At 26.9% G+C, this 25,906-nt stretch overlaps 1 protein-coding gene across 1 annotated transcript in view; it reads left to right on the top strand.

Moving 5' to 3' along the window:
• The first annotated feature begins 6,820 nt into the window (after window positions 1–6,820).
• iav (transient receptor potential cation channel subfamily V iav) overlaps window positions 6,821–25,906 on the top strand; it is a 59,163-nt gene continuing 40,077 nt past the window's right edge. The window contains exons 1-5 of the mRNA XM_089175030.1: window positions 6,821–7,699; window positions 9,774–9,999; window positions 19,199–19,314; window positions 23,348–23,584; window positions 24,224–24,375. Coding sequence (XP_089031156.1) covers window positions 6,878–7,699; window positions 9,774–9,999; window positions 19,199–19,314; window positions 23,348–23,584; window positions 24,224–24,375 — 1,553 coding nt within the window. The 5' untranslated portion in view covers window positions 6,821–6,877. The remainder of the gene's footprint in view (window positions 7,700–9,773; window positions 10,000–19,198; window positions 19,315–23,347; window positions 23,585–24,223; window positions 24,376–25,906) is intronic.

Raw genomic sequence — 25,906 nt, 5'->3', positions numbered from 1 at the left:
ATTATCATAATTATGATAATTACATGATAACGGTTGTCAACTATATTTGACTGTAAGTCATTTGAATTGGTATTTAATTTTTTTCAATGTGGTAAATATAAGAATCGCAATATGGAAATTATAGATAATGTTGTAGATATGAATGTACTGTCATATTTGACAGTAAAGAATTTTTAGTGTTGAGTATTTTTAAAGAAATTCAAAATTTTTTAAATAAATTCTGAACGATAAGATTCCTGTGGTAAATAAATTAAATAAATGGTATTGGGAACAGAATGAAATAAATAACAAAAAGACAGGTTAATAATTACAGGAAAGATTTTATTAATAATAAAATTTAAATAATTATATTTAAATAATTTAAAAAATATAATTATATATTTAAGTAATATATTATTTATTTATTTTATTTCTAAAACACACACAAAACAGTGTTTCAGAATTATTAAATAAATCAATATTTTATTTATGAGAATTAACTTTGATGATCATACCATTAAAGCAATTATAATAACAATATGATGTCAGATCCAATTATTAAATGAATCAATATTTTATTAATAATAATTAACTTTAATAATCATACAATTAAAGCAATTACAAGAACTATATGAAGTTTTACTCAATTTTTAAATAAATCAATATTTTATTGATGATAATTAACATTAATGATCATTCTATTAATACAGTTATAATAACCATATGAAGTTTGACGTTGTTTAGTGCATACTAATCTAAGAAATGAGACATTTAATAAATATTAAAAATCCTAAGAAACTATGACTACTAGATATTCACTTATTATTGATAAGATCTAAAAGAAATGATAAGAATTAATTATTAATGATTATACTATTAAAACAGTTATAATAATCATATGAAGGTGTATTTTATTTAGTGCATACTAAATTGAGAAATTTGAAATTGTACAAATATCATAAATAATAAAAATGAATAAATTGAATTTACTAATAAACTGAAACTATTAGAAATTGAATTGCGTAGAATTGATAGAATAAATAAATAATAATTAAAACGTACTATATAACAGTAAGTAAAGTTAAGAGCTGTATTTATTAATCATTTATCATTTGTGCAACCTATTAAGATCATCATGAATCAATTGAACACCTTGAGAACTATGAATAGAATTAACGATTTTTAGATTATCTTACAATCTACATATATGTACAATGTATATATATAAGGAATTTAAAATCGTGAGATGCATGAGATAAATAACGCAATATATGGTATACCTTGGTATAAAAAAAACATAAACACTTATTCATATACATATGTATATACATATGACGAGGCTAAAGGATGAATCAACGATTGCGTCGTTAAATTTATCCGTCTTTGTTTTTCTATCTTGTCGGTACCAGTCTCCGCTAGTAGACTTTAGCGAACTTTATTCTCAAACTGGCTTCTTAATCTCTTGAAACCTTACACGTGACCTTCTATTTAAATCAAAAATATATATATGTATATAAATATGTATATTTATATGAATATTTTTTACTACATATATAATGAATAATATTTTCTATTTTTTATTTCAATATATTATTATATGTAATATTAATAATACCATTTATAATGATATAATAATTCTATAATAATAATTGTAACATTTCAATATATATATATATAAAATGTATTATATATGTATACTAAATGTAATATACATGTGTATGTATATGAATATATGTATATTTTTATTTAATATAAAAATAATTTATAATATAATTTATTTATAGCATATTTATGTAGAAAAGGAATGACAAATCAAAAGTAAATATATTTATAGTAATAATAATAATAATGATATATATATATATATATATATATATCAAGCCCCCTTTCAAGTGGGCATAAACAGTTGAATTTAATAAATTTAACATCACATCAATCTCACGTGTTGTTATTTGCTGGTTTCTATCAACTAATGCCAAAATTGTGTTAGAAAAAAACGAAATTACTTTCCGAACAACCCCAACATATATATTATTTAATTTATAATAATTAATTATATTACTTAGATTATAAATAATTTTGATTTTCTTTTTCCAACATATTTTTCATGAAATTATGATAAAAAACTATTACAAAATTATGATACGAAACTTATAAAAAAAAAGAATATATTTTACAGTTTAATTGAAAACCAAAAAAAAAAAAAATAGAATAAAACGAATCAAACATACTGTAAAACGTATCATCGTACAATAAAATTTATAAAATAAGAAATCTAGAAAGAAAATGAAAATGAAAAGAAAGAAAAATTGTTATTTTTAATTGTTATTTATATTAAATAAGAATGCTTGTGAAACTTTTTCCTTTCGATATTTTAAAAACGTATGAAATATTTTTTAAAAACTTCATTTCTCCTAACTAATCCAACTAACCTAAGATACGATAAATCTTAAACGAATTTTACAACAGTGTAAAATTAACAAAAATAATCTAAAACATTAAAATCTTGTATTGTCTTTGTAAAAAAAAAAAAAGATCTAATTAGGCATAATCATACTTTCAAGTTGACTCAATTTCCTATTAATAAATTAAAAGCCAACGTTTTCTTACTATCCAATATGCGATTAGAATGTTATCGTTTGGTTAACTGTCTTCTCAGTGATATCATCCTCAGTTTTCTAAGAAACAATATTCACAGAATACGATGAATAATACGTCAATACTTCAAGTAATTATCGTCACGTACATTTATACAACATATAACATATATATATATTAACGTATGTCTACATACATGTATATTTACATTTAGTTATTAAAAATATTTTTTGAAATTGCAAGAATAAAATAATTACCAAAATATGTCTTACTATATGAAAATATAAAGAAAAAAAATTTAATAATAATCAAATAAGTATAAACAATTTATTAACGAAATAACGCACGCGAGGGCACGAGTACATACACATATCGTATACATATGTAAATTGATTGAGTGCCTATTATTAAAACAAAACTGCTATCCGTGATATATGATATCAGTAACTCAATAAGAAAAGAAAAGAAAAAAAAAAGAAAAAATTAAATAACACGATACTCGAATGATTCTAGAATATTCCACGAAGTAATTTTCCTTGAAGATAAGCATGAAAAAAGATATCGAAGAAAATTAATAGGAATCACTACACATTTCTACATAAATATATTAAGTAAGTTATAATATGAATTAAATTTTAAATTAAATAAATAAATAAATAAATATATATATATATATATATTATATATATATTGAGGTGGGTCAAAAAAATCAATTATTTTTTTTTTCAAGTGCCACGGAAAAATGGGTTGCTAGACATCTTAAAAAAATTTTTACCAAATATGAGCTCTTAATTTTAATAGGAAGATCCTCCGCATCGCAGTTTTTTATTTTTTTTTTCAGTTCAATAGATTAAAATTCATACCTCATTATTTATTGATTGTACAGAAAAATGTTCAAGACGAATTTTGTAGGAAATTTAATGCTCTACAAAAAAAGTATCTTATATTTTTTCCGTAAACTTCACCATTTGAATGATATTGAAGATTTAAATTTGATGATTTTTAGACAAATTTCATTTTTGTTTATGAATTTTATAACTCGACAATAAATAACTATTAAAAAGTGCACAATACAAATTTTTGTAGGAAATTAACTGCTGTATAAAAATGGTGTTTTATGTTTTGGCGATTAAATTAACCGTTCAAAAGTTATTTATCATCAAACTTTCATGTGTACTGATTTTTGTCTCTGAATATCTTTTGAACGCTTATAATAGGCGTTTTTTTGGTGAAAAAACAAAACTTTTTTTTCAAAAGTGCGCTATTTTGTAAAAAATTAATATTTTGGAAAAGTTAATCGTTCAATCTGTTAAGACACATCTATACAAGGTATTTGCATTGATTTTGTTTATTTCAGATGGTCCAGGAAAGAGATTCTTTACTCACCTCAAACCACATTTTTTTTCTGGACATCACGCAGATTGGTTATAACTCTGTTGTGTCTCAATATTTGTACATAAAAAAATTACTGTATTATCTTCAAACATGTATATTTTGAACTAAAGATCATTCGTCAAAAAATATAAAGCCAGTTTTCCAAAAAAAATTCGTAAAAAAAGCGTTTTTTTCGGGCCTCTAAAGGTATATCCCCCTTAATATAATCAAACTTCAATCTTCAATATCATTCAAATGGTGAGGTTTACAAAAAAAATATAAGATACTTTTTTTGTAGAGCATTAAATTTCCTACAAAATTCATTTAAAATATTTTTCTGTACAATCAATTAATGATGAGGTATGAATTTTATTCTATTGGACTGAGAAAAAAATAAAAAACTGCGATGCAGAAGATCTTCCTATTAAAATTAAGAGCTCATATTTGGTGAGAATTTTTTTAAGGTGTCTAGCAACCCATTTTTCCGTGGCACATGTAAAAAAAAATAATTTTTAACAAATAGTTTCGATAATTTTTTCTTTTACAATCTCTATTAAATTATAATAAAATACTCTAAATAGATGAAAAAAAAAAAATATATATATATATATATATATATATATATATTTTACAATTTATTTAAAAAAAAAATTAATAATCATGTGAAATAACGAGTATTAGAAAAATACATAAATAAAATTAAAATTTAAATTAAAAAAAAAAACAAATTGGTATATATAAAATTTTTTATAGTACTTCTTCCTTCTAAATTCTGAAAATAGTTGAGTATAAGACCTTCCCTTAGGACCCCACCCCTCTCGTCTTATTGTAAACAAATTTTACAATTTTGTTTAAAGTTATAAAAACATTTGAGATTTTAAATATTTCTATTAAATTAATATTGGATTATAATATTTAGTCTTGCCTTAATTAGATCAATCATAATTCAATTTGCTGCCCACCAACCTTTCAAATGAGGCCCACGAACCCTTCAAATGTGGCCCAGGATACTCAGTAATGACCTTATCTTTTTTTTTCTTCTTTTTTCTTTATTACTTCCAGCCACTTGTCACCCATTCCAAAACCCCATAATCCTTGGGTCTGAAATTTTTCAAATACGCGTATTGTTTTGCAACTAAAGTGATTGATTTTCAAATGGTGCCAATGTACCGAGCCCGCATAATACGACGCCTACAAAAGTAAAAGATTAATTTAATCCTGTTTCAGACAATTGTTTTTTTTTTCTTTACAAGTTATAGATTAGTTAGTATTTAATAAGAGAAAAAAAAGTCGATATGTTAGCCTTGAGAATTGACGCGTTAGCCCACATGTTTGTTCTTGCGAATCCGTTATTAGTTTGTAAAGTATGTTAAGGTCAAACGAATGAAAAGTGAAACTTTTAACTGCAATCTAGTCCGTGAATTCAAAATTTTGTAATATAAAATAAATCTTTCAATAAATAAATAATAATAGTAAATTAAAAAATGTATAAAAAGAATATTTTTATATATCTTTATATATAAAAATTCAGTGACACAATATATTTGTCCATTAATAATTTCGAAAGTATTGAACCGATCGTAATGAAATTTTGTTCATTTTGTGTGATTTTGTTCAACTTAGAATACAGAATAGATTTTATCGCGATTATTTTTATTTTTTATTGCTAATTTAAAGATTTATTATTTAAAGTTTATCTAGGTCTTTAGGTACTGTAAGTATTCAATAGATGGCACTGTATTACAATTCTATTATTTGGATATATTCACGTTATACGTTTTTTTTCAGATTTACATATGACATAACCTTACTTTTTCTATTCTTCTTGTGTATTATTATTTTATGTGATTCCATTCTAATTGTAGTATTATTTTGTATGTTGATATATATATATATAAATGAATATTATTTATTTATATAATAATATTAAATAAATAAATATAATGTACAAATAATAAAAATATAATATATTATTTTAATAATATATTTATTATTTATTGTATTTAATAATTATTTAATTATATATTATAAAATAATAAATTATAATATATAGCATAATATAATAATATAATTTGAATTCTCAGAAATTATTAGTAAATATTAATTTAAATGCCTTAAGTAATTTAAATTGAAGTTTTAGAAACAAAGCCACAGCAACGTGTGGCCAAAGAATCCTAGTAATAAAATATTTAATAAAAATGTATAAAAAGAAAAAGCAAAAGAAAAACAAAGTGAAAAGAAAAGAAAAAAGAAAAAGTGTACGAGATTTAATTTATTTCTATTTTTTTGTATCCTTTATAGTGTCCAGGTTTTTCAGGAAAAGAAAAAAAAAAGAGAAAAAAACCAATCAACACACGGTTGGGGATATAAGTGTGGTAGGAGGTAAGAAGGTATCGTAGGTAGGAAGGGTATCACCCAGTGACCCTATCGTGTCTGGTTGCACCAGGTACAAGTTATAGATTACTTTGCTGCCGGTTGAGGACTCTACGAGTACGGTTGCTATAGTTGCCGAAAGGAAAAGCTCTTTTACCACCTGTGTGGTGGTGGTTGCATTGGAAGGAATACTCCAGTCCAATCTTGAAGGGCTATCTCGAGTTAGATCGATTCGAGGGTGTTTGTTGCTATTGGTAGTGCTAGTCCTAGTGTTAGTTGTGGTGATGGTGATGGTTGTGTTGGTGGTGGTCATTGGATGAGATCTCCCCAAAGTACTATAGTAGTTTTTTTTATCTTTCTAAGAAAAGAAGATATTTCCCATCACCGAAAAATGTCTGGTTTGGGGTAGGCCAATCTTTGAGTGTATCAGAAAACACTTGAGTAGGATATGAGAGATAAACAACATAAAGGCTAATATTATTACTTCAATTCTTATTAGAAGTTATAATGGAAGAGATGAAAAAGTAATAGTTAATTAAAATAATATGTCTGAATGGGTGGTGTGTGTTCGTGTAAATCACGGGCTAGTCAGATCAATTCTGGCTCGATTTTGGATCGCGTGATAAGCCAGGCAAGCAACGAAGATCAGTGTTTGCTTTATCGTTTGGCAAATTACAAGAAAGGTGGTGAATTGATAGAGGCATATAATTTGGGCGGTCAACCGGAAGTCGAGAAGTTGATGAGAGAACAGTTTGGTATATTGATGTACGGTGATGGCAAAGGTCAGGTGATCAATCGTGCCGAATACTTACGCTGGAAATTTCGTGATCTTGATCAAGTGGTATTACCGATAGAAGCATCCTTGTCACGTTTTGATCCTTTGGCATTGTGGAACGATCACGAAGCATGCTGGCAAATGCAATATCGTGGATCCTTAGGGGAAAGTTTATTGCACGTATTGATAATATGCGACACGAGAATGCATACAAGAATCGCTAGAATTTTACTCAAGTGTTTTCCAAGATTGTCCATTGATGTTGTTGAAGGTGAAGAATATCTAGGTGCTAGTGCGTTACATCTTGCAATAGCTTACAACAATAATGAACTGGTACAGGATTTGATAGATGCCGGTGCTATTATTTCACAACGTGCCATTGGTAGCTTCTTCCTACCAAGAGATCAACAGAGATCTAATCCAGCAAGGAGTACCGATTACGAGGGTCTTGCCTATCTTGGTGAATACCCGCTTGCATGGGCTGCTTGCTGCGCAAACGAGAGCGTTTATAATCTTTTGTTAGATAACGGAGCCGATCCCGACGAACAAGATTCTTTTGGGAACATGATATTGCATATGGTGGTCGTTTGCGATAAATTGGTAAGCACGATCTGTTACAAATTATCTAATAGTTCAAGAGTGACGTTCAAACATCTCTCTTTCTCTCACATTGCTTTTTGTTCTTTTCTTCTTTTTTGGTTTAATTCAAATATTCGAACGTATTACCTCGTAGTTTGGGGAATAGGGATTTAGGTTAGTTTTGAAAACTTATTACATACTAACTTTTGCTACACAAAATATAATATATGCATTTATACGAACACGTAGATGTATATATTAAAATACGTATATTCAGGGTTTCCCGTAACTAATGTTATAAGCATCCAGTAACTGATGTATGTTAATATGAGGCTTTGTTTTTGAGAAATATATGTTTCAAAATTTGTCAATTTTATTTTATTTGTTAATGTAATATATTTTTTTCTTTATTTAATCAATTGAGATACTTTTTATTGTTAAAATAATAAATTAAAAAAAGAAACAAATACAACAAATACATCGAAATGTCAATATCTTATAAGATATTAAATATTTAATAGAACGGATTATTTCTTTTTTTTTTTTTAAATAAAAACAATGTTGAAGGTTGAAATTTGGTAGCTTATTATTTTATAATTATTTATTAAATAAAAAGAAAAATAGTAATATATATTTATTCTTTAATTATTAATAAAGAAATATTACTTAAACACAAACTCGGATGGTTTATCTTTATTACACAAAATAACGGATACTAATTTGACTTTTACTTTTATGAAATCATCACGTAATATGTATGCTGTGTCTCACATGTTTGTATTTCTAATATTTCTAACACATTCTTGAGCTTACTCATACTAATTCGCAATAACACTCTGGTGAACTTCTTACTAACTAAAATTATATCATCCTATTAGAAACAAGATACTTATTTCCGATAAATAGAAAAAAATCATATACCGTGAAAATATGTCCTAACTTCCTACGACCTTATTTTTTCCGTGGATGCACCAATGCACCATGTCAGGTGCAATTACATTTTATTTTTATTTTTTTCAACGTTAAGTGACTATTTCTTTTTTTTTTTTTTTACCTTTAAAACCAGGACATTTTCTTTTTTTTTTTTTTTTAACAAGTGTTTCAAGAGATAAGATCATATGCACTTTCTACGTGCTATTTTCTTTTTTTCTTATGTTGCTCATGAATAAATAAGCTTTTATATGGTACAGAAATTTTCTAATGCAATTTAGTATTTTAGAGATTACCCAGAACAACTGTGCTAACATACACACATTACCACTTCATAATGTATTAAAGTACAGATCAGTGGTTCTTAATCTTAACGAAGTTAAGGTGATTGTAAGAAAAATTTGCTAAACATCAAAATCATAAAATTAATAATCAAGAATATTCATAAACATATTTTTTTATTAAAAATTATATTATTTATTTGTTATATGCAAATTGATCGATGACAAGTGTTTTCATATTCATTTATTTTATGCAAAACTGGTTAAGAACCACTGGTATGGATTATGCAAGTAATTTTGTAAAAGACAACAGAAAATGTTGAATATGAGTATATGTATAGTTAGGTTCTTAACCATTTCCCTGTATTAAGGGATAAAACTAGTTCCGGTATTAGAGATGTGTTTCGTAAATTTAATTGTATCTTCTTTATAATTGTTGTTTATATTCTTTATTTTTTCTATTGTTCTTTTAATTTTTGTATAATTTCCTAAATTGTACAAATTATATTTCAACAACAAACTGAGACCAATAACCAAAAACAACTACTGTATTAATAAAACCAATATATAGTCACTTTACTTTAATTAACCTCACTTTTTTTATCAGAATGTCTCATATCTCATAAAGTATCGATATATTAATGATATTGGTTAAACAAAAAATTGTTATATTAAAAGAACAAAGAATGGCCGACAAATTTTCAAACATATTTTCCTAATAAACAAAGTTTCATATGAACAAAATTCCATTTAACATTTTCCAACTAAATTTTTGTATGTAAAATAAGTCACATTAGAAATTTGCACATTGACCAGTTACTGGTCACCATGTATATTTGTAAATGTATTTAAATATACAGATAGTTTGATCACATTGAACATAGGACATGTTCGGATATGCTCTGCGACATCCGAAGCTTCCAGCACGCAATGGGATTCTAAACGGTGCTGGTCTGACCCCGTTGACCCTAGCCTGCCAGTTGGGACGTGCTGAGGTCTTTCGAGAGATGCTGGAACTGTCAGCACGAGAGTTCTGGCGCTACAGTAATATCACCTGTTCGGCGTATCCTCTTAATGCACTCGACACGCTCCTGCCCGACGGTAGAACAAGTACGTCCTAAAGCTAATCGAATTACATGCTTACGAGAATCGCGATATCTGTCCTCTCCCTTTGCGTGTGTCTCTAAGGGTGGCGAGACAAGGACATTCAAGAGACATCTTACTTGCTTTACCTTTAGTTCTCTACCTCTATCTCTCTCTCTCTCTCGCTCTCTCTCATTCTGTCTCTAGCTCTATCTCTATCTCTCTCTTTCCTATATTCCACCTAATTGCTATGAGTTAAGATGGAATTGCTATGAACCAGAGGTACTCAACTTTTATAATTCTCGGGTTGCACATATACGATGATTATTATTTTGAAACAAACATATACATTAGAAAAAATTATAATGAAAATGTATTCAAATATGTTGAATTTGGATAACAAATTTATAACAAAAGTTTTTCAAAATTTAAATTAATTTCTAATATTAATAATTTTGAAATTAAAATCAATTCACAAGTTAAGATCGAATTACTATGGTCTATGGGTATTTAACTTTTATACTTCTTGGGTTGATTATTATTTTTAAATAAACATATACATTACAACAAATTAAATTATTAAATTATATTCCAAAATGAATTGTATTCCATGATGACATATATGAAAATGTACTATTTGAATATGTTGTTTTAGAATAACAAGTTTAACAAAAGTTTTTCAAAATTTAAATTAATTGAAAAAATTAATTGTTAACAAATTAAATGACGAAATTAAAATTTAAATGTTAATTTCGAAAGTAAAGATCGAATCGCTATGAACTAGGGATACTCAACTTTCATACTTCTCAGGTTGCACATATACAATGATTATTATTTTTAAATAAACATATACATTAAAAATGAAATTATTAAGTTACATTTAAGATATAAAATATAATGAACATGTATTTAAATATGCTGGATTAGGATAACAATTTTAACGAAAGCTCTTCAAAGTTTAAATTAATTTCAAATGTTAATTAATTTTAAAATAATTATAATTTCAAAAGTTAAAATCGAATTGCTATGAACCAAGGGTACTCAACTTTTATACTTTTTGAGTTGAACACATACGATGATCATGATTTTTAAACGAACATATACATACAAAATTAAATAATGAACATTAATTATAAACATTTTTCGTACGCCGTTTTGGTAAAAAGAAGTAACCTCTGATATATAATTAGTGATCCGCTAAATTGTAAAATATTAATTTTCAAAAATATAAAATTTATTTTTAATTTATCAGTTCACCATTTTAAATCGGCCATTTTGTTAAAAAAAAATCGGATTCTTAATCAACTACCTTCTAAGTCCTTGAATTCTAATTCTCAAAAAGATTGAATTACTTTTTACAAAATACGTCCGCCATTTTATTTTTCAAAAAAAAACATCAGATTTATAATTAGCGATTCCTAAAATTCTGAAACATTAATTTTCAAAAATATTAAATTAATTTTTAATTTATCAGTCCGCCATTTTGAGTCGGCCATTTTATTTAAAAAAAAATCAGATTCTTATAGAACTACCTCCTAAGTCCTTGTATTCTAATTTTCAAAAAGAATTGAATTACTTTTTACAAAATCAGTCCGCCATTTTATTTTTCAAAAAAATAACATCAGATTTCGTGATTCCCTTAAATCCTTAAATGCTAATTTTCAAAAAGATTAAACTATTATACATCTCCATATGCATCTTACATTTCCGATTTGGACCTATTTCGTATTTGGGCCTTTTTCGGATTTGGGCCCGTTGTACTCCGCGAACCGTAAAATGTGAATTTTATTTGAATTATTCATTTTGTTATATATTATTCCTTATTTTCAACTTCTTGCAACTCTCGTAGAAAATTTTTATTGTGAAACTACATGTTCTTTATTTATTTATTTTTCTAGTTTTTTTTTTCTTTTATTATCTTCCTTTGTTACTTCATATAAGACACCTTTGAGTATAATTCGTTGGGAAATAAGGAAGCGAAGAGGTTGACTAAACTGCCAGTTTAATCTAGCGGAAAAATGAAATGCACTGGCAAAAATTCAAGCATGAAAGAATAAGAATAAGTGAGTGCAAACAAAGTGGAAATTACTCTCATGAATGTACTTGAAGTTTTAACAAAATGATACTACCCCAAAAGACGTTAATAAGAAATGAAATTTTTATTTCTCGAAAAACAAAACGATCATGTTGTTAAGTTTGTCGGTTAACGTTAAATACAGAATTAGGGACGAGAAAAGTTTTTTTTATAGGTTAGAATTTTCGATAAAGAAAAAGTCCACTATTATTTTTTTTTACCTAAAAAAAAAAAACAAACAAAAAAATATAAGAAACATTTTCCTCCACTAATTATCGTTTCTCATATCGTAAAAGGTACAAGTCTGTAAATAGAAATCATTGATCCTCCTCCCTCTTCCCCTCCCCCTCCCACTCCCCCTCACCCGATTTTATCGATCGGAAAAAATAAATTAGGAATGTGTGGGAAGAGGTTAAATTGTAGATATATTTTTTTGTTTTGTCGAAAAAGAAAGGTTAGAAAAAGTTTATCGAACTGTTTCGAGGTTAATTAAGTGATTTTAGGGTGAAAAGTATAGGGGAAGTATAGGGGAAACGGGGTAAGGTAGATACATCTGTCTTATTCGTTCGAGACGAGTTTTCTGACTGGACTTGGAAGGAGAGAAGGCCCGTTTTCTCTCTTAAAGTGGAAGAGATTGAGGTTAGAAGTGGAAGAAGAATAAGGGTCTCTAGTTGCAGGATGCAATTAAGGGGCATTTAACGAAGTTTCGAGATTAGCCGCTTGGACTCAAACTGGTGTGCTCGCGAGCGTTTCATTTAGTTTCGGAATCCATTATCTCTCTTACCCCTTTTACCGATCCACCAATTGAACCTATTGTCGTTCGATCCTATATCTATCTATCTAGATAGATAGATAAATAGATAGGTGGATAGATAGATGGAAGAAAAATCGAAGGAGAGTCAAATTCAGTAGTCCGTACTATTGATTTTTCTATCAATTGTTAACGGGTTTTGTTTAAATCGTTAATAATATACCTCGTACTAGTTTTAATTTTTAAAAAACTAATTTTATTCATATTATTATTATTATTATTATTATTATTTAATAGTTATATTAATATAGAATACGTTATGTATAGTAGATTAATTTAATAATATTAATTTACATTTGAAATCGATTTTTCTAACAAATGCTAGTTGCTTTTGTTTTATTATTATTAATAAACCGTATTAGTTTTACTAGTAATATTACCCCGATTTAATTTTATTTATATTGTCATTATTATTGTTATTATTATTATTATTATTATTATTATTATTATTATTATTATTATTATTATTATTATTATTATTATTTAATAGTTATATTAATATAGAATACGTTATGTATAGTAGATTAATTGATTAATATTAATTTACATTTGAAATCGATTTTTCTAACAAATGCTAGTTGGTTTTGTTTTATTATTATTAATAAACCGTATTAGTTTTACTAGTAATATTACCCCGATTTAATTTTATTTATATTGTCATTATTATTATTATTTAATAGTTATATTGATATAGAATACGTTATATATGTGAGACCTTTATTTTGAAAATGTCCTGACTCCATTTTCCAAAAAAATCAAGTTAGTTACCGTAATAGTTACATTTTTACATGATCTTTTCATTCCGAAGCAATTTGTTACAAATATATTTAAAATCATGAAGATTTTGTAACAAGAAAATTTGCCGATTAACACAATAATAAAAAATTTATTTCGAAAATCGCCTAACTCCATTCGTCATTTATTATTTTTCGGTTGTACATGGTTATTGTACAACTTCATGTTATGTACCAATAAAGCATTTGAGGTTGCTTATATTCCGAGTAAATATTATAATACTTTATTGTACATAAAATGAGACAAGAAGATTTTGTATAAACAAAATTATTAGAAGACGCAATTTTGAAAAGGTTAAAGAATTCTGATGAAGAATCAATAAACTGATTAAAAATATGTTGCATGCGTTTTGTCAGGAATGAACTGTATAAAATTTTCTATAAGACATCAATGAATGAGAATGAAAATTTGAAAGTCCTGCATTTATTACCACGTCGGGGTAGACCAAGAAAGTTCGAAAATATTGTATTGACACCCCTATATAAAAATATCAGACAAATTACAACAGCAAAATTCAAGGATATAATTAACCTATTACGATATATACCATCGGAACATCATGATTTCTTCAAATCTCTTTCGCACACACAAAATGTACATGAGTAGTAAATTGTTTTGTAGGTTATGTTTATAATTTTGGACGTTATGTAGTTAAAAAATGTTTTAAATCACATAAATTATGTTTCTGAAGTGTTTTAAAGATATGTAAAATAAATTAAGTATTGTTCTTTTTAATTTGAAGCATCTTGTATTATGTTGAATGGAGTTGGGTCCCTTCGAAATTTTATAACAAATCAAATTGTTAATTTTCAAAGTGGCCTAACTCTATTCGTGGTTAGAAAACGCATATTATTCACTTAATAATTGCCATTATTTTAATAGGAACTATAAATTTAACTCTTTTAGATACACTTAAGCAGTATGACTCACTAGTATCCTATACGTATATTTTTAATTGAATTGAAACGTAAACTCTTCAATATATCGATTCGAATATAAATGGAGTTGAGCCACTTTCAAAATAAACGGTTCATGTATAGATTAGTTTAATAGGAATAATTTACATTTGCAAACTTAAAAGCTTTGATTTTTTTTGGTAAATTTCACGATATTATTATTAATGGATGAAAAACCGAAGTAGAATGATCGTTCAATCAAATTCAGTAGTTCGTACTATCGATTTGTCTACCAATTGCTAACTAATTTTCTTTTAATTACTATTAATAAACCCTATTAGTTTTACTAGTAACATTATCTCGATATAATTTTATTCGTATTATTATTATTATTATTATTATTATTATTATTATTATTATTATGGTTATTATTATTATTATTATTTAAAAGTTATATTGATATAGAATAGGTTAAATGTATATATGTTTTTTCGATCATATTCAATTCGTTTTCGACGGAAAATATTGTAATTCGATTAAAATCAATCAAATTTCTCGATATCTTTCAATATTATCGGATATCAATTATATTTGTATAATAATAACTGATACGTTTTTTAATTATTAATTAGAATAAATGTGATTAAAATAATTTACAGTATTATCAAATTAATTAGTCGATCAAAATAAGAATAGTTGAATAAGGAAATGATTTATTTAATTTATAATAGAAAATTGATTATAGTGATAAGCAAAGGAAAATCTAATAGTATTAATTAAAATAATCTATTATATATATATTGTTGATATTCATACTTTAAAGTTATGGAACAGTATGTCCAATTTTTTATCAATATAAATAGCATTATTACACATTCTTATTTGATTGGTGGTTTGATTCAACTAATGGTATAAAATAGACCAATTGTAAGACGACTTTTATGTTTTTTTAAAAAACATCAAGATTACTTAATAATTTGAATTGAAATTATGTGACGTGATAATATTATAATCATATCTAAAATAAAAGTCAGAGGATAATACAGTATATAAATCTTAAATAACATTAAACAATGATTGCAACGAAAAATTGATACAATAATTAAATAGTCAATTGTTTATTTTATTAGTAAAAGGCACGATAATAACATTTCATTAAAATTATATAACATAAAATTATTCTGAATTAATTGAACACATAAAGGTTTTTAATCAATACAATTAAAGATATTAAAATCATCAGCATATGAGAATAAATTTAAAATTGTGAAATACATGAAATTATATTATTTACAAATAATTAATTATTACATGACAATTATACCGATCAATTAAAATATGAAGTAAACACGAAGTCCTGCTTTTCATGAGTCACCCTATATATGTAACAGTTATTTCGTGAATTCAATCAATTCATAAAATATAATTAAAGTTGTGAAGTAAAATATGAAATAAGTCAGAATTATATACTTCAATTAAGTAATATATAAACTCACGAGAAATGAATAGTTAAAGTATGAAATTGATGTTTCATCAATCTTTAAAATCATTCTTTGTTTCTATAAACAATACTTCAAATTATGTATTGTGTTATTTGTTTCTTTGCTGTGAATACAAATGTTCCGGTTTAGTCGATTTTGAACGTACCACATTGAAGTGTATATAGTATCAGGGTTAATATAGTTTTCATAGAAATGGATTTTATTCAGAAAAAAAGTTCGTTGAAATATTGGAAGCTTTACCGGTCACAGTGTGCTAACAGTGCGCATATGTCATCAGTGAAATACAAGAAGCTTCTGTAAGGAAGGTAAAGTGTGTTAAAGTTTCCAGTCGAATAAAACCAAAGGATTTTTGATCGTTGAATCACTATGTATGATGTCATTCAAATCCGAAGAGTTGAAAAAGTAATTTAAAATTTAAAAAAGGGTATATACTGTGCCAATTGGAAATGTCACGGAAGAAAGTACACGTGCTGTAATAAATAATTTTTCTCTGACAAAATTTTAAGACAACTATTTGTAATAGTATTATGAAACAAAATAACCAGACATCTAGTATTCATATGATATCTAGTTATATTATGATGTATAATACAATTATTTGTATATGCTTTAATTAAATTACTCAGTTAGTTTATAAAAATAATTTAATTAGATAACTAAACAGTATATATATGTAAAAATCACAATGTCACAATGTTTGTCCATTAATAACTTCGAAATTACTCAGCTGATTTTAATAAACTTTTTTTGATTTTGTGTTATTTGTTGTAACTTAAAAAATAGGATAGTTTATATAGCAATTTTTGTTTATTTTTTATAGCAAAATTGAGGATTTATTATTAAGAGGTTATCTGGAACTCTAGGTTCTGTAAGCATTCAATAGATGGCACTGTATTACAATTCAATTATTTCAATTTATTTAGGTTACAAGTTTCTTTCGGATTTACATACGACATAACCTTACTTTTCCTATTTTTGTTGTGTATTGGAATATCTAGCACTTGAATACGCTATCTGATGGCTAAATTCAAAATTAGAGTAGATAGGCGAATTGCTACGCCACGCCCCTGCCAGAGATCCAAATTATTATTTTATGTATTCTATTTTCTAATTGTGGTATTATTTTGTATGTTGATTATATATATATATATATTTAATATTTATTATTTTTATATTATTTATATATAATTTATTACTTATATATAATAATTAATTAAAAATAAAATTATAATTATTATTAGTAAGTAATTATTAATAATAATATATAAATATAATGTATAAATAATATAAATATAATATAATTAATATAAAATATAAATTAATATTATTTAGTTATATAATAATATTACAATATAAAAATAAATATAATAATATAAAAAAATATAATGTATAAGTAATAGATATAATTAAATATAAATATAATTATTTTTAATAATTATAATAATTAATAAAATAATATATTATCTTAATTATATAATTAATATTTATTTTTTATTTAATAATTTTATTTAATTATATATTATAATTAATTATTTAATAATAAATTAATATATATAATATATATCATTCAATAAATGGCGCTCTACTACAATTCAATTTTTTTAATTTATTCAGGTTATACGTTTTTTTTTCAGATTTACATATATGTCATAACCTTACTTTTTCTATTTTTTACGTGTATTATTATTTTATGTATTCCATCCAAATAGTGATATTATTTTGTATGTTTTTATAATTTACTACACAATGATTTGCCCTTTGTTACGCGTTACTGTTATTTTGTTATAATACTTTGATTAATATATATATATGTATAAAAGTGTTCGACCCGTTAAAGTTAGGGCGTTGTAGGAGAAAAGACGACCAATAGAATGGTAGGGGAGAAGGAAAAATGGTAGGAGGACGGATCGAAGGGAGTGAAATTGAAAATTTTCGTCTACACTCTAGCATCCGGTAAAAGCCAGCTTTGCTTTGCTCGAATGATTAAGGACCCTAAGGACACGCTTGGCGCAACGACTTGACGGAAACTTCTTCCATGTAGTCGACCGACAACGCCTCTCTTCTACGAGATATCGATCGCAATATAACGTTAGAAAAGGACAAAAAGAAAGGAAAAGTGAGAAAGAGGAGGAGGAGGAGGAGGTGGTGGTGGTGGTGCTGGTGTAGGTGGAGGAGGGGAAAGGGGTTGTAGGCTAAGAGGAAGGAAAGGAATCTTAGCTATAAACGAGCGTGTTTAATATTTCAAAAGGGGACAAGAGACAACGACCTGATCAAATATATATATACATCATTGAGTTTATTAACCCTTTCATTCCGAAAATGTACACATAGCACGTGATCAATCCTCTTTTGTACGAACATTTTCTTAAACGTTAAATAAAAACCGTGCTTAACATTTAAATCTATCGACACTTCGTGTATATCTATTTTTAGCGTGAGCAATCAAATAACCTCTTTTAAGAAAAGGTTTTAAAAAGTTAAGGTTTTAATATAGAATGAAACTACATATAGCCAATTGTATAGGGAAGAAAATATTTTTCTTTTCATTTAAATATGAATAATCTTTACCATATATTTGATGAGTTTTTATAAATTATAGGTTATGATAGGTTTAATGTTGATAAAACAATGTTAAATAATATCCAACGTTAGTACGTATAGGTCATCAGATGGATGTCGAATATATCCGGCACTCGTATATACGGATAATTAGATAGATGCCGGATATATCCGACGCTCGTATGAAAAAGTGTTAATTAATTCATCTTAATATTTTATTATTATTATTATTATTATTATTATTATTATTATTATTATTATTATTATTATTATTATTATTATTATTATTTTTATAACGTATTTTCTTTAGATAAATCCAAATAATCCTCTAATAGTAAGTAAAAATGAATTTATTATTTTAATTTTAGTAAATGATTTTGTTTGTAAAATAATCAATGCATTATTATGTGTTTATAATGCGATAAAATTATGAAATAGTAATTGGTAAATATGTTTTTGTTTTGTAGTGGTAGTAGTAGGGTGTCATATCATCACTACGAAAATATAAAATCTTCGAATCATTAAAAATACAATGTTTCATTAACCCGCAAAAAAAAACATGGTCCTCACGACGAATTTTCTATTTCAGACTGGAACTCCGCCCTATTCATCATCCTGAATGGTACGAAGGAGGAGCATTTGGACATGCTGGACGGTGGCATTATTCAACGATTACTCGAGGAAAAATGGAAGACCTTTGCTCGGGTGGGTATTCTATTTAAAATCAACCGCGAAAAAAAAACAAACAAAACCAAAAAAAAACAAACAAGACAAAAAAAAGAAGAAGAAGAAATAGGAATCAATGAAACAAATTTCCCCAACCTCCAATCGAGTCTAATATTCTATCCCTCCCCCCTTACCTCACCCCTCTTTATTCCTTAATTACTTTTTCTCCCGTCGATTTGATTATTTTTATTCCTTCTTTTTTTTTTTTGAAATTTATTATTCGCAATGAGAGAGAAAGAGAAAAGAGAGTAGAGGGTTGGGAGTTGGAGGTGGGGGTGAGTAAAGGAAGAAAAGAGGAGAATTAAGCTAGGAAGGGGTAGACACAGTGAGATCGATTTTCGCTTAGCGTCACTTTCACGTAAAAGGTTTGGTAGGGGTGAGGGTGGGATGGGGGCAGTTTCGTGGGAGGAGACTGCGTTCTGCATTGATATCATCGTAAGAGCTATTGATATAACTATACCACCTGGTAAGACCAAATTTTGTCTTCAGGGAACAAAACTACACAAGCCTAATGAGCTTTTAAAAAAGAGTCTCATTGATCTTCAAATCATTCTGAATTTAACACTTGTTAGTTTAGTCGGTTGATTGGGTCTATTAATTTGGTGTCACACTTTTCTTTTTTGAAACTCACTTTGAGAGTTTTTAATGCAAATATTAGGTAAAAGATTATCTTTGGAAATATTTATCAGGTTTTTTTTTGGGTCTGTATCAATTTGGGTAACTTATTAATAATATTCTATTAGAATGGAAGTGGTTTATTGGTTATGAATTATTCTACGCATGTTTGGACCTCTTCAAACAATTCTTTGGGAAATAGTATTGTAAGGCCCCAAGAAATGGGACCAGATTTGAAAACTAACCTTATTGGGAATACTTCCCCTTCCAAGGTTTACAAATGATGTCTCACGTGCCTAATAGAACGTTTCGTGTTGCAAAATAACGTGTCTCGTTTCATGGTCGGTAAAACGGACTTTTCGCATGATCAATAAATTAAAACGTCTATTTTGTAATGTCGCACAAATCATGTCCTGTAATTTAAACAGTTGATTATTTGCATATGAAATAAGGAAAGCGTTAAGTTTGTTAAAAGCAAGTGATTTTTTTTCTGTCACACGTCATAACGTTTTAAATCATTATGATAGATTGATAATTTTTATTCTAAGTGGTACAATTATTTATAATCTAAATAACACTCCTTCAGATCTCATCAAGGTTATTAAGAAATTTGAATTCTAAGAGAAAATAGTGATGTATGTGTGAATGATTCTATAAGTAAAAGTAATGATAGTTGTAAATATATATAGGACCTGAATTAATTTTACATTTAATACTAATCACAGTTATAGGTTTTGGTTAATAGTTAAATTTGGATTTGATAGTATTAAATATAAAGGTACTATATATATTTAATACTAACCATAGTTATAGGTTTTGGGTGATGTTTAAATTTGGATTTGATAGTTTCAAATGTAAGGGTATAAAATTAATTTCTACATTTAATAACTAACACGTTATAACTAACCACATTATACTATATCTATATACATATATGCTATAAATATCTACATTATAACTAACCACAGTTATAGGTTTTGGGTGGTATTTAAATTTTTATTGATAGTTTTAAATGTAAGGATACCAAATTAATTTCTGCATTTAATACTAACCACAATTATAAGTTTTGGATGATATTTAAATTTTTATTGATAGCTTTAAATGTAAGGGTACCAAATTAATTTCTGCATTTAATACTAACCACAGTCATAGATTTTGGACGATATTTAAAATTCTATTTGATAGTTTTAAATATATACAGGCGCTGAATTAATTCCCACATTTAATACCAACTATCAAACTACCATTATAGGTTTTGAATGATATTTAAATTTAGATTTGATAATTTTAAATATATAAAGAATCATCTCGAATTAATTTCTACATTTAATTTCAACCACCTTCATGGGTTTAGGGATGATTATTTTTTGGACTTGTCAAGTGACAACGAAGAGGAATAGAAGACGAGTAGAAGGACGAGTTGATCTCTCGATTGAGAGATTCCTATTAAACGATTTTCAGGGGTGCATACAACAAGTGTGACGTTGATGGGGCTTACGAGTGATCGCAAATAATTGCCTGAATTATTTCAACTTAGTCCAGTGGCCATCAATGGGGTGACGTCGATTGAACGATCTCCAAGTAATTTTGCCTCGCGTTCAAGTGAGGAATCTGTCGATCCTCGATTTAGCGATCGCAATTACGATTCACCCTACTCTATCTCTCTCTATCTTTCTATCTCTCTCACTCTCTCATTTATAACACGTCAAGGTTTCTCGATCGATATGGTAGATATCAGGTAATTATAATTAAGTATTATCAGCTAATTCTATCAATCGTATCGATAGATTCCTTTTTTTCAATTAAATCTTTCTCTTTTGTTTTCGTTTCGTATGTTTAGTGATACATTTATATGTATGTGTGTGTGTGTGTGTATATATATATACAGATATATTTAAATTAAGTATCACATGTTTATTATAGTAATGCTACTATTTTGTAATAATAGATTCGGTTAAAAGAATTGTACAATAATACAGTTGATATGTGTCAGTTACTGAATTGATATATATTATACGTTCCACAATTGTATGCAATGATTGATCAATTCAATGATTGATAAATTGTAAGTTTATTTTCCGTAAGTTATGTTGTGTCTGTGTGTTCATGTTCATGTATCTCAACGTGATTTGCGTGACGAGCTGATGGAAAGTGTATGGGGGACTTTCTTGTTGGCCTAGCCTACTGTCACTGGCCTAACCTACCTTGACATGTTAATGGAATGGCTTATGCTTCAACTAAATGAAGATTGTCCTAACCTCATCTTTCAACAGGATTTTACTCATCTTCATTTCTACTGTGTTGTTTGTGAATAACCTGTGTTGTTTGTCAATTTATCTGGAATCGGTTCTGTCAAGAATTATCAATGTTTTCTGTTATTTTTGATGATCTAATTTTAATAATTTGAAATTTCTTTTTGTGTTGAGATACTTTTAAGATTTTATTATGTTTTTTTTTCCGCCATTTTTACAACACCTGGGCGATTTGAAGAATCGCATCTGTTGTGATGTGTTCAAACCCATTTGGGAAAAAATGGGCTACTTGGGCTACTGTTTACATGTTTCTAAGAACAGATTTCAAATTTATGGAACAATAAACTTTTACTGATTGTTTATCAATTCATATCATTATGATTCGTTCGATACATAACGTTTGTTCGATATGTAATAAATCAAATTGAATTTCGCATCAGACTTTTTGAATAATTCTGTATAAATATACATACACAAGTCTGTTCAAAATGTTTAGAATAAAAAGAAAATCGTTTAAAGAATTTAAAAGACGAATAAATAGTTTAGAAAAATTAAATTTTCTAAACATAACCTAGAAAGTAGTTCTTTATCGGTTTGTTTTATTTGGTTTTTGAACATCGATTGATATTATTGAATTCAAAAATTTGATAAATAATAAATCAGCTTTTATTTTGCATCGTCTTGAAACACCTGACATCCTAGAAACCCTGACGCAATCCTGATGCAACCTTATATTAATATACATTCACGTCTGACTAAAAGAAATAGAAAAATCTTTAAAACTCTTTAATGACATTCCGCCATTTTTTTCTTATTATCCAATGAAAAATAAGAGACGAATAAATGGTTTTGAAAAATGAAATATCCAAGACATAACCTAAAATTTATTTTCTTTTTTATTTTGTTTTATTTGCTCTTTGAAAGTCGACTAATCATCTTATTGAATTTAGAAGTTTGTTAAACAGTAAATCTATTTTAATTTGTGCACAATCCTTTTTGAATAATCCTGTATATCGTCCTAACATTAATACCGAATGTTACGATATAACTGATTACAGTATAATAAGAATAATAATATAAGAAATAAATACATTAAAAATGAAGATTATTGAGCAATCAAATCTCATAGAAGAATTATACAAAAGTTACAGTTTTTGAAACGTTTGGTAATCCTGGTCTTCCATTTGACGTCGCTGTCCTTGGCAGTTTACTTGAGACCTGCCGAGTTGGATGCTGTTCTTCTTAAATGGCCGGAGGAGATAACGGAGATGGCACGCATCGCGGCTGAGTGTATCACCGTTCTCGGAGTACTCAGCTACATTCTCGTTCAGCTAGGCGGGGAAATGATCAACGTTGGCTTGCTATCCTTTCTCAAGCAACTGGTATTAGAAAAAAAAAAGAAACAGAAAAAAAAAATATAAAAGAAAAGACAAAAGTGGGTAGCAGAAGGAAAAGAGAACAAAAATAGAGGAGGGAAAGATATCATCTTCTTTAATCTCGCGAAACGTTTTTCTAACATTTCTTGATCGCGAAATAGCTAGTATACCCTGTTGGCTAGCAACTTGATAGGAAAGGATGACGAGGGGGGTGAAGGGGAGGGGGCAGGGGGAGATGGTAGGGAGTAGGATCCGGGTATAAACAAGAAATGTTACGCAAACGGTTGGTCAACGAACTGTAACCAGTCACGAGAGATGCACCCGTTGATATATTACCACAAAGAAAATTTTCGTATATAAGATTTACCGAGATCACGACGATAATGATCATGATTATGCTAATGATTTATTCTCTGGTTATATATATATATATACTTTCCTGTAATATTCCTTCCTCTATTTTTTATTTTCTTTTTTTTTTAGTTTATTCATTTAATTTGCGTTTAAATATTTTTATTGAAAATGTTAAGCCATTGAAATGACGTATATCAATTGTTTCAAAGTAATTACACTGGTCTGCAACAAAATTCTCCTTTAAAAAATTATGTTTAATTATTATTAATAAAATATATGTTGAAATTTCAGACCCATGAGCCAGCTAAATTGATCTTCGTGATAAGCAATTTGTTGATACTCGCTTGCATACCATGTCGTTTTGCTGGCGATCGGGACGCCGAGGACGCCATCTTGGTTGTCGCTGTACCCGGTTCTTGGTTTCTTCTTATGTTTTTTGCTGGGTATGTCGATTAAATCCAAAAGGGTAGCGGGTAAATCTTAAATATAGTTTAGGATTTACTTCAGGGATGCGACCCTGCCCACGCGAGCCTTGATTATCTCCCATATCCAATTAAATTGGGAAAAATCATGTCCTAACCTATAATTCTATTTTGCATTGATTTTATATCCATAAAAATCGAGGAGGATTAACTAATAACGATGATTATGGTGATTATAATGATAATAATGATGACATTCACAGAAAATTGTGTTTTATTGAAATCATTTCTGATCATTAATGAAATTATTGGAAATGAGTAATTAATATTTAACCAGTTAACTGTGGAATTTAGTTTTCATACTAACAGTAATGAGATACTTCATTTATAACCTATACAATTTATTTCATAGAAATTAAAATGATTCATTTTATTAAAAGTCATTTATTTTATTAATAAGAAATATACAATTTATGCAATAATATTTCTTGACTTATAAAATTGCATTATAAATCGTAAAATATTCTACGAGAAAATTTAAATAGGGTCATTTTTTATTTTTCGTGATAGTATTTAAAAGTTTAACGTTCAAAATCTTTCACAGGATGGTTAATTAAAATCATACACCTTTAATGTGGATCATTTTTATTTTATAGGAAATAAACAATTAATCGTTAAAAAAATTATTGCAATTGAATATTAGAAAATTTGTAAAACTAATATTTAAATTCATAAAGATGAAAAATAAAGAAAAAAATAATGCGAAGAAACTCAGATAATTTCAGTGTGGTAGTTTTGAAAGCAAAGTACCACGCAAAGTGGCACTTGGCAGGTCATGGCACCTAGTATCGTGACATCTTACGGATTTCATTTCTTCAGCAAATGACACATCTTCTAAGTGGTTTTTCCTGTTGATTGTAAGAAGTAGTTTTATTGGTAATATACCAGATGACATTTTAATTACTTTTACTTGTAATATTGTTTAATGACAAGTATAATGTTAGGTGACGAGTATACGTGTCAACTGTACCGAAATTAAGTTTTGAATCGACGTGTATATACTTCGAACTCACAGTTAACTTATTACATTCACCTAGGCACACTTTTTACCTCTATTCTGATTTGTTGTATAGTTGACTCCTGCATAACGCGGTTAATATGTTGCGCGTTCTGTAAATTCGCGTTATAAGAAATCACGTTGTATAAAAATTTAGTCTACTGAAATATAATTATTTTTTTCTATTTACTTTATACAATTATTTTATTAAAATAATAAGTATATAAATATTAATAAATAAAATAATATATATAAAATATATATAAATAATAAAATATAAATAAAAAATATATATAAAATATAAATAATAAAATATAAATAAAAAATATATATAAAATATAAATAATAAAATATAAATAAATTCTAATAATGAAATATAAATATAATAAATATATATATAATATAATTATTTTAATTATATTATATATATTTATTATATTATTATATTATAATGTTATTATAATTAATATAACATAATTATTATATATATATAAT

Source organism: Polistes dominula, unplaced genomic scaffold (assembly GCF_049000335.1).
Source record: "Polistes dominula isolate Pdom_NZ unplaced genomic scaffold, Pdom_raw_medaka contig_78, whole genome shotgun sequence".
NCBI lineage: Eukaryota > Metazoa > Arthropoda > Insecta > Hymenoptera > Vespidae > Polistes > Polistes dominula.
Note: the sequence above shows the minus strand (reverse complement) of the source record. Positions and strands in the feature narration are given on the sequence as shown.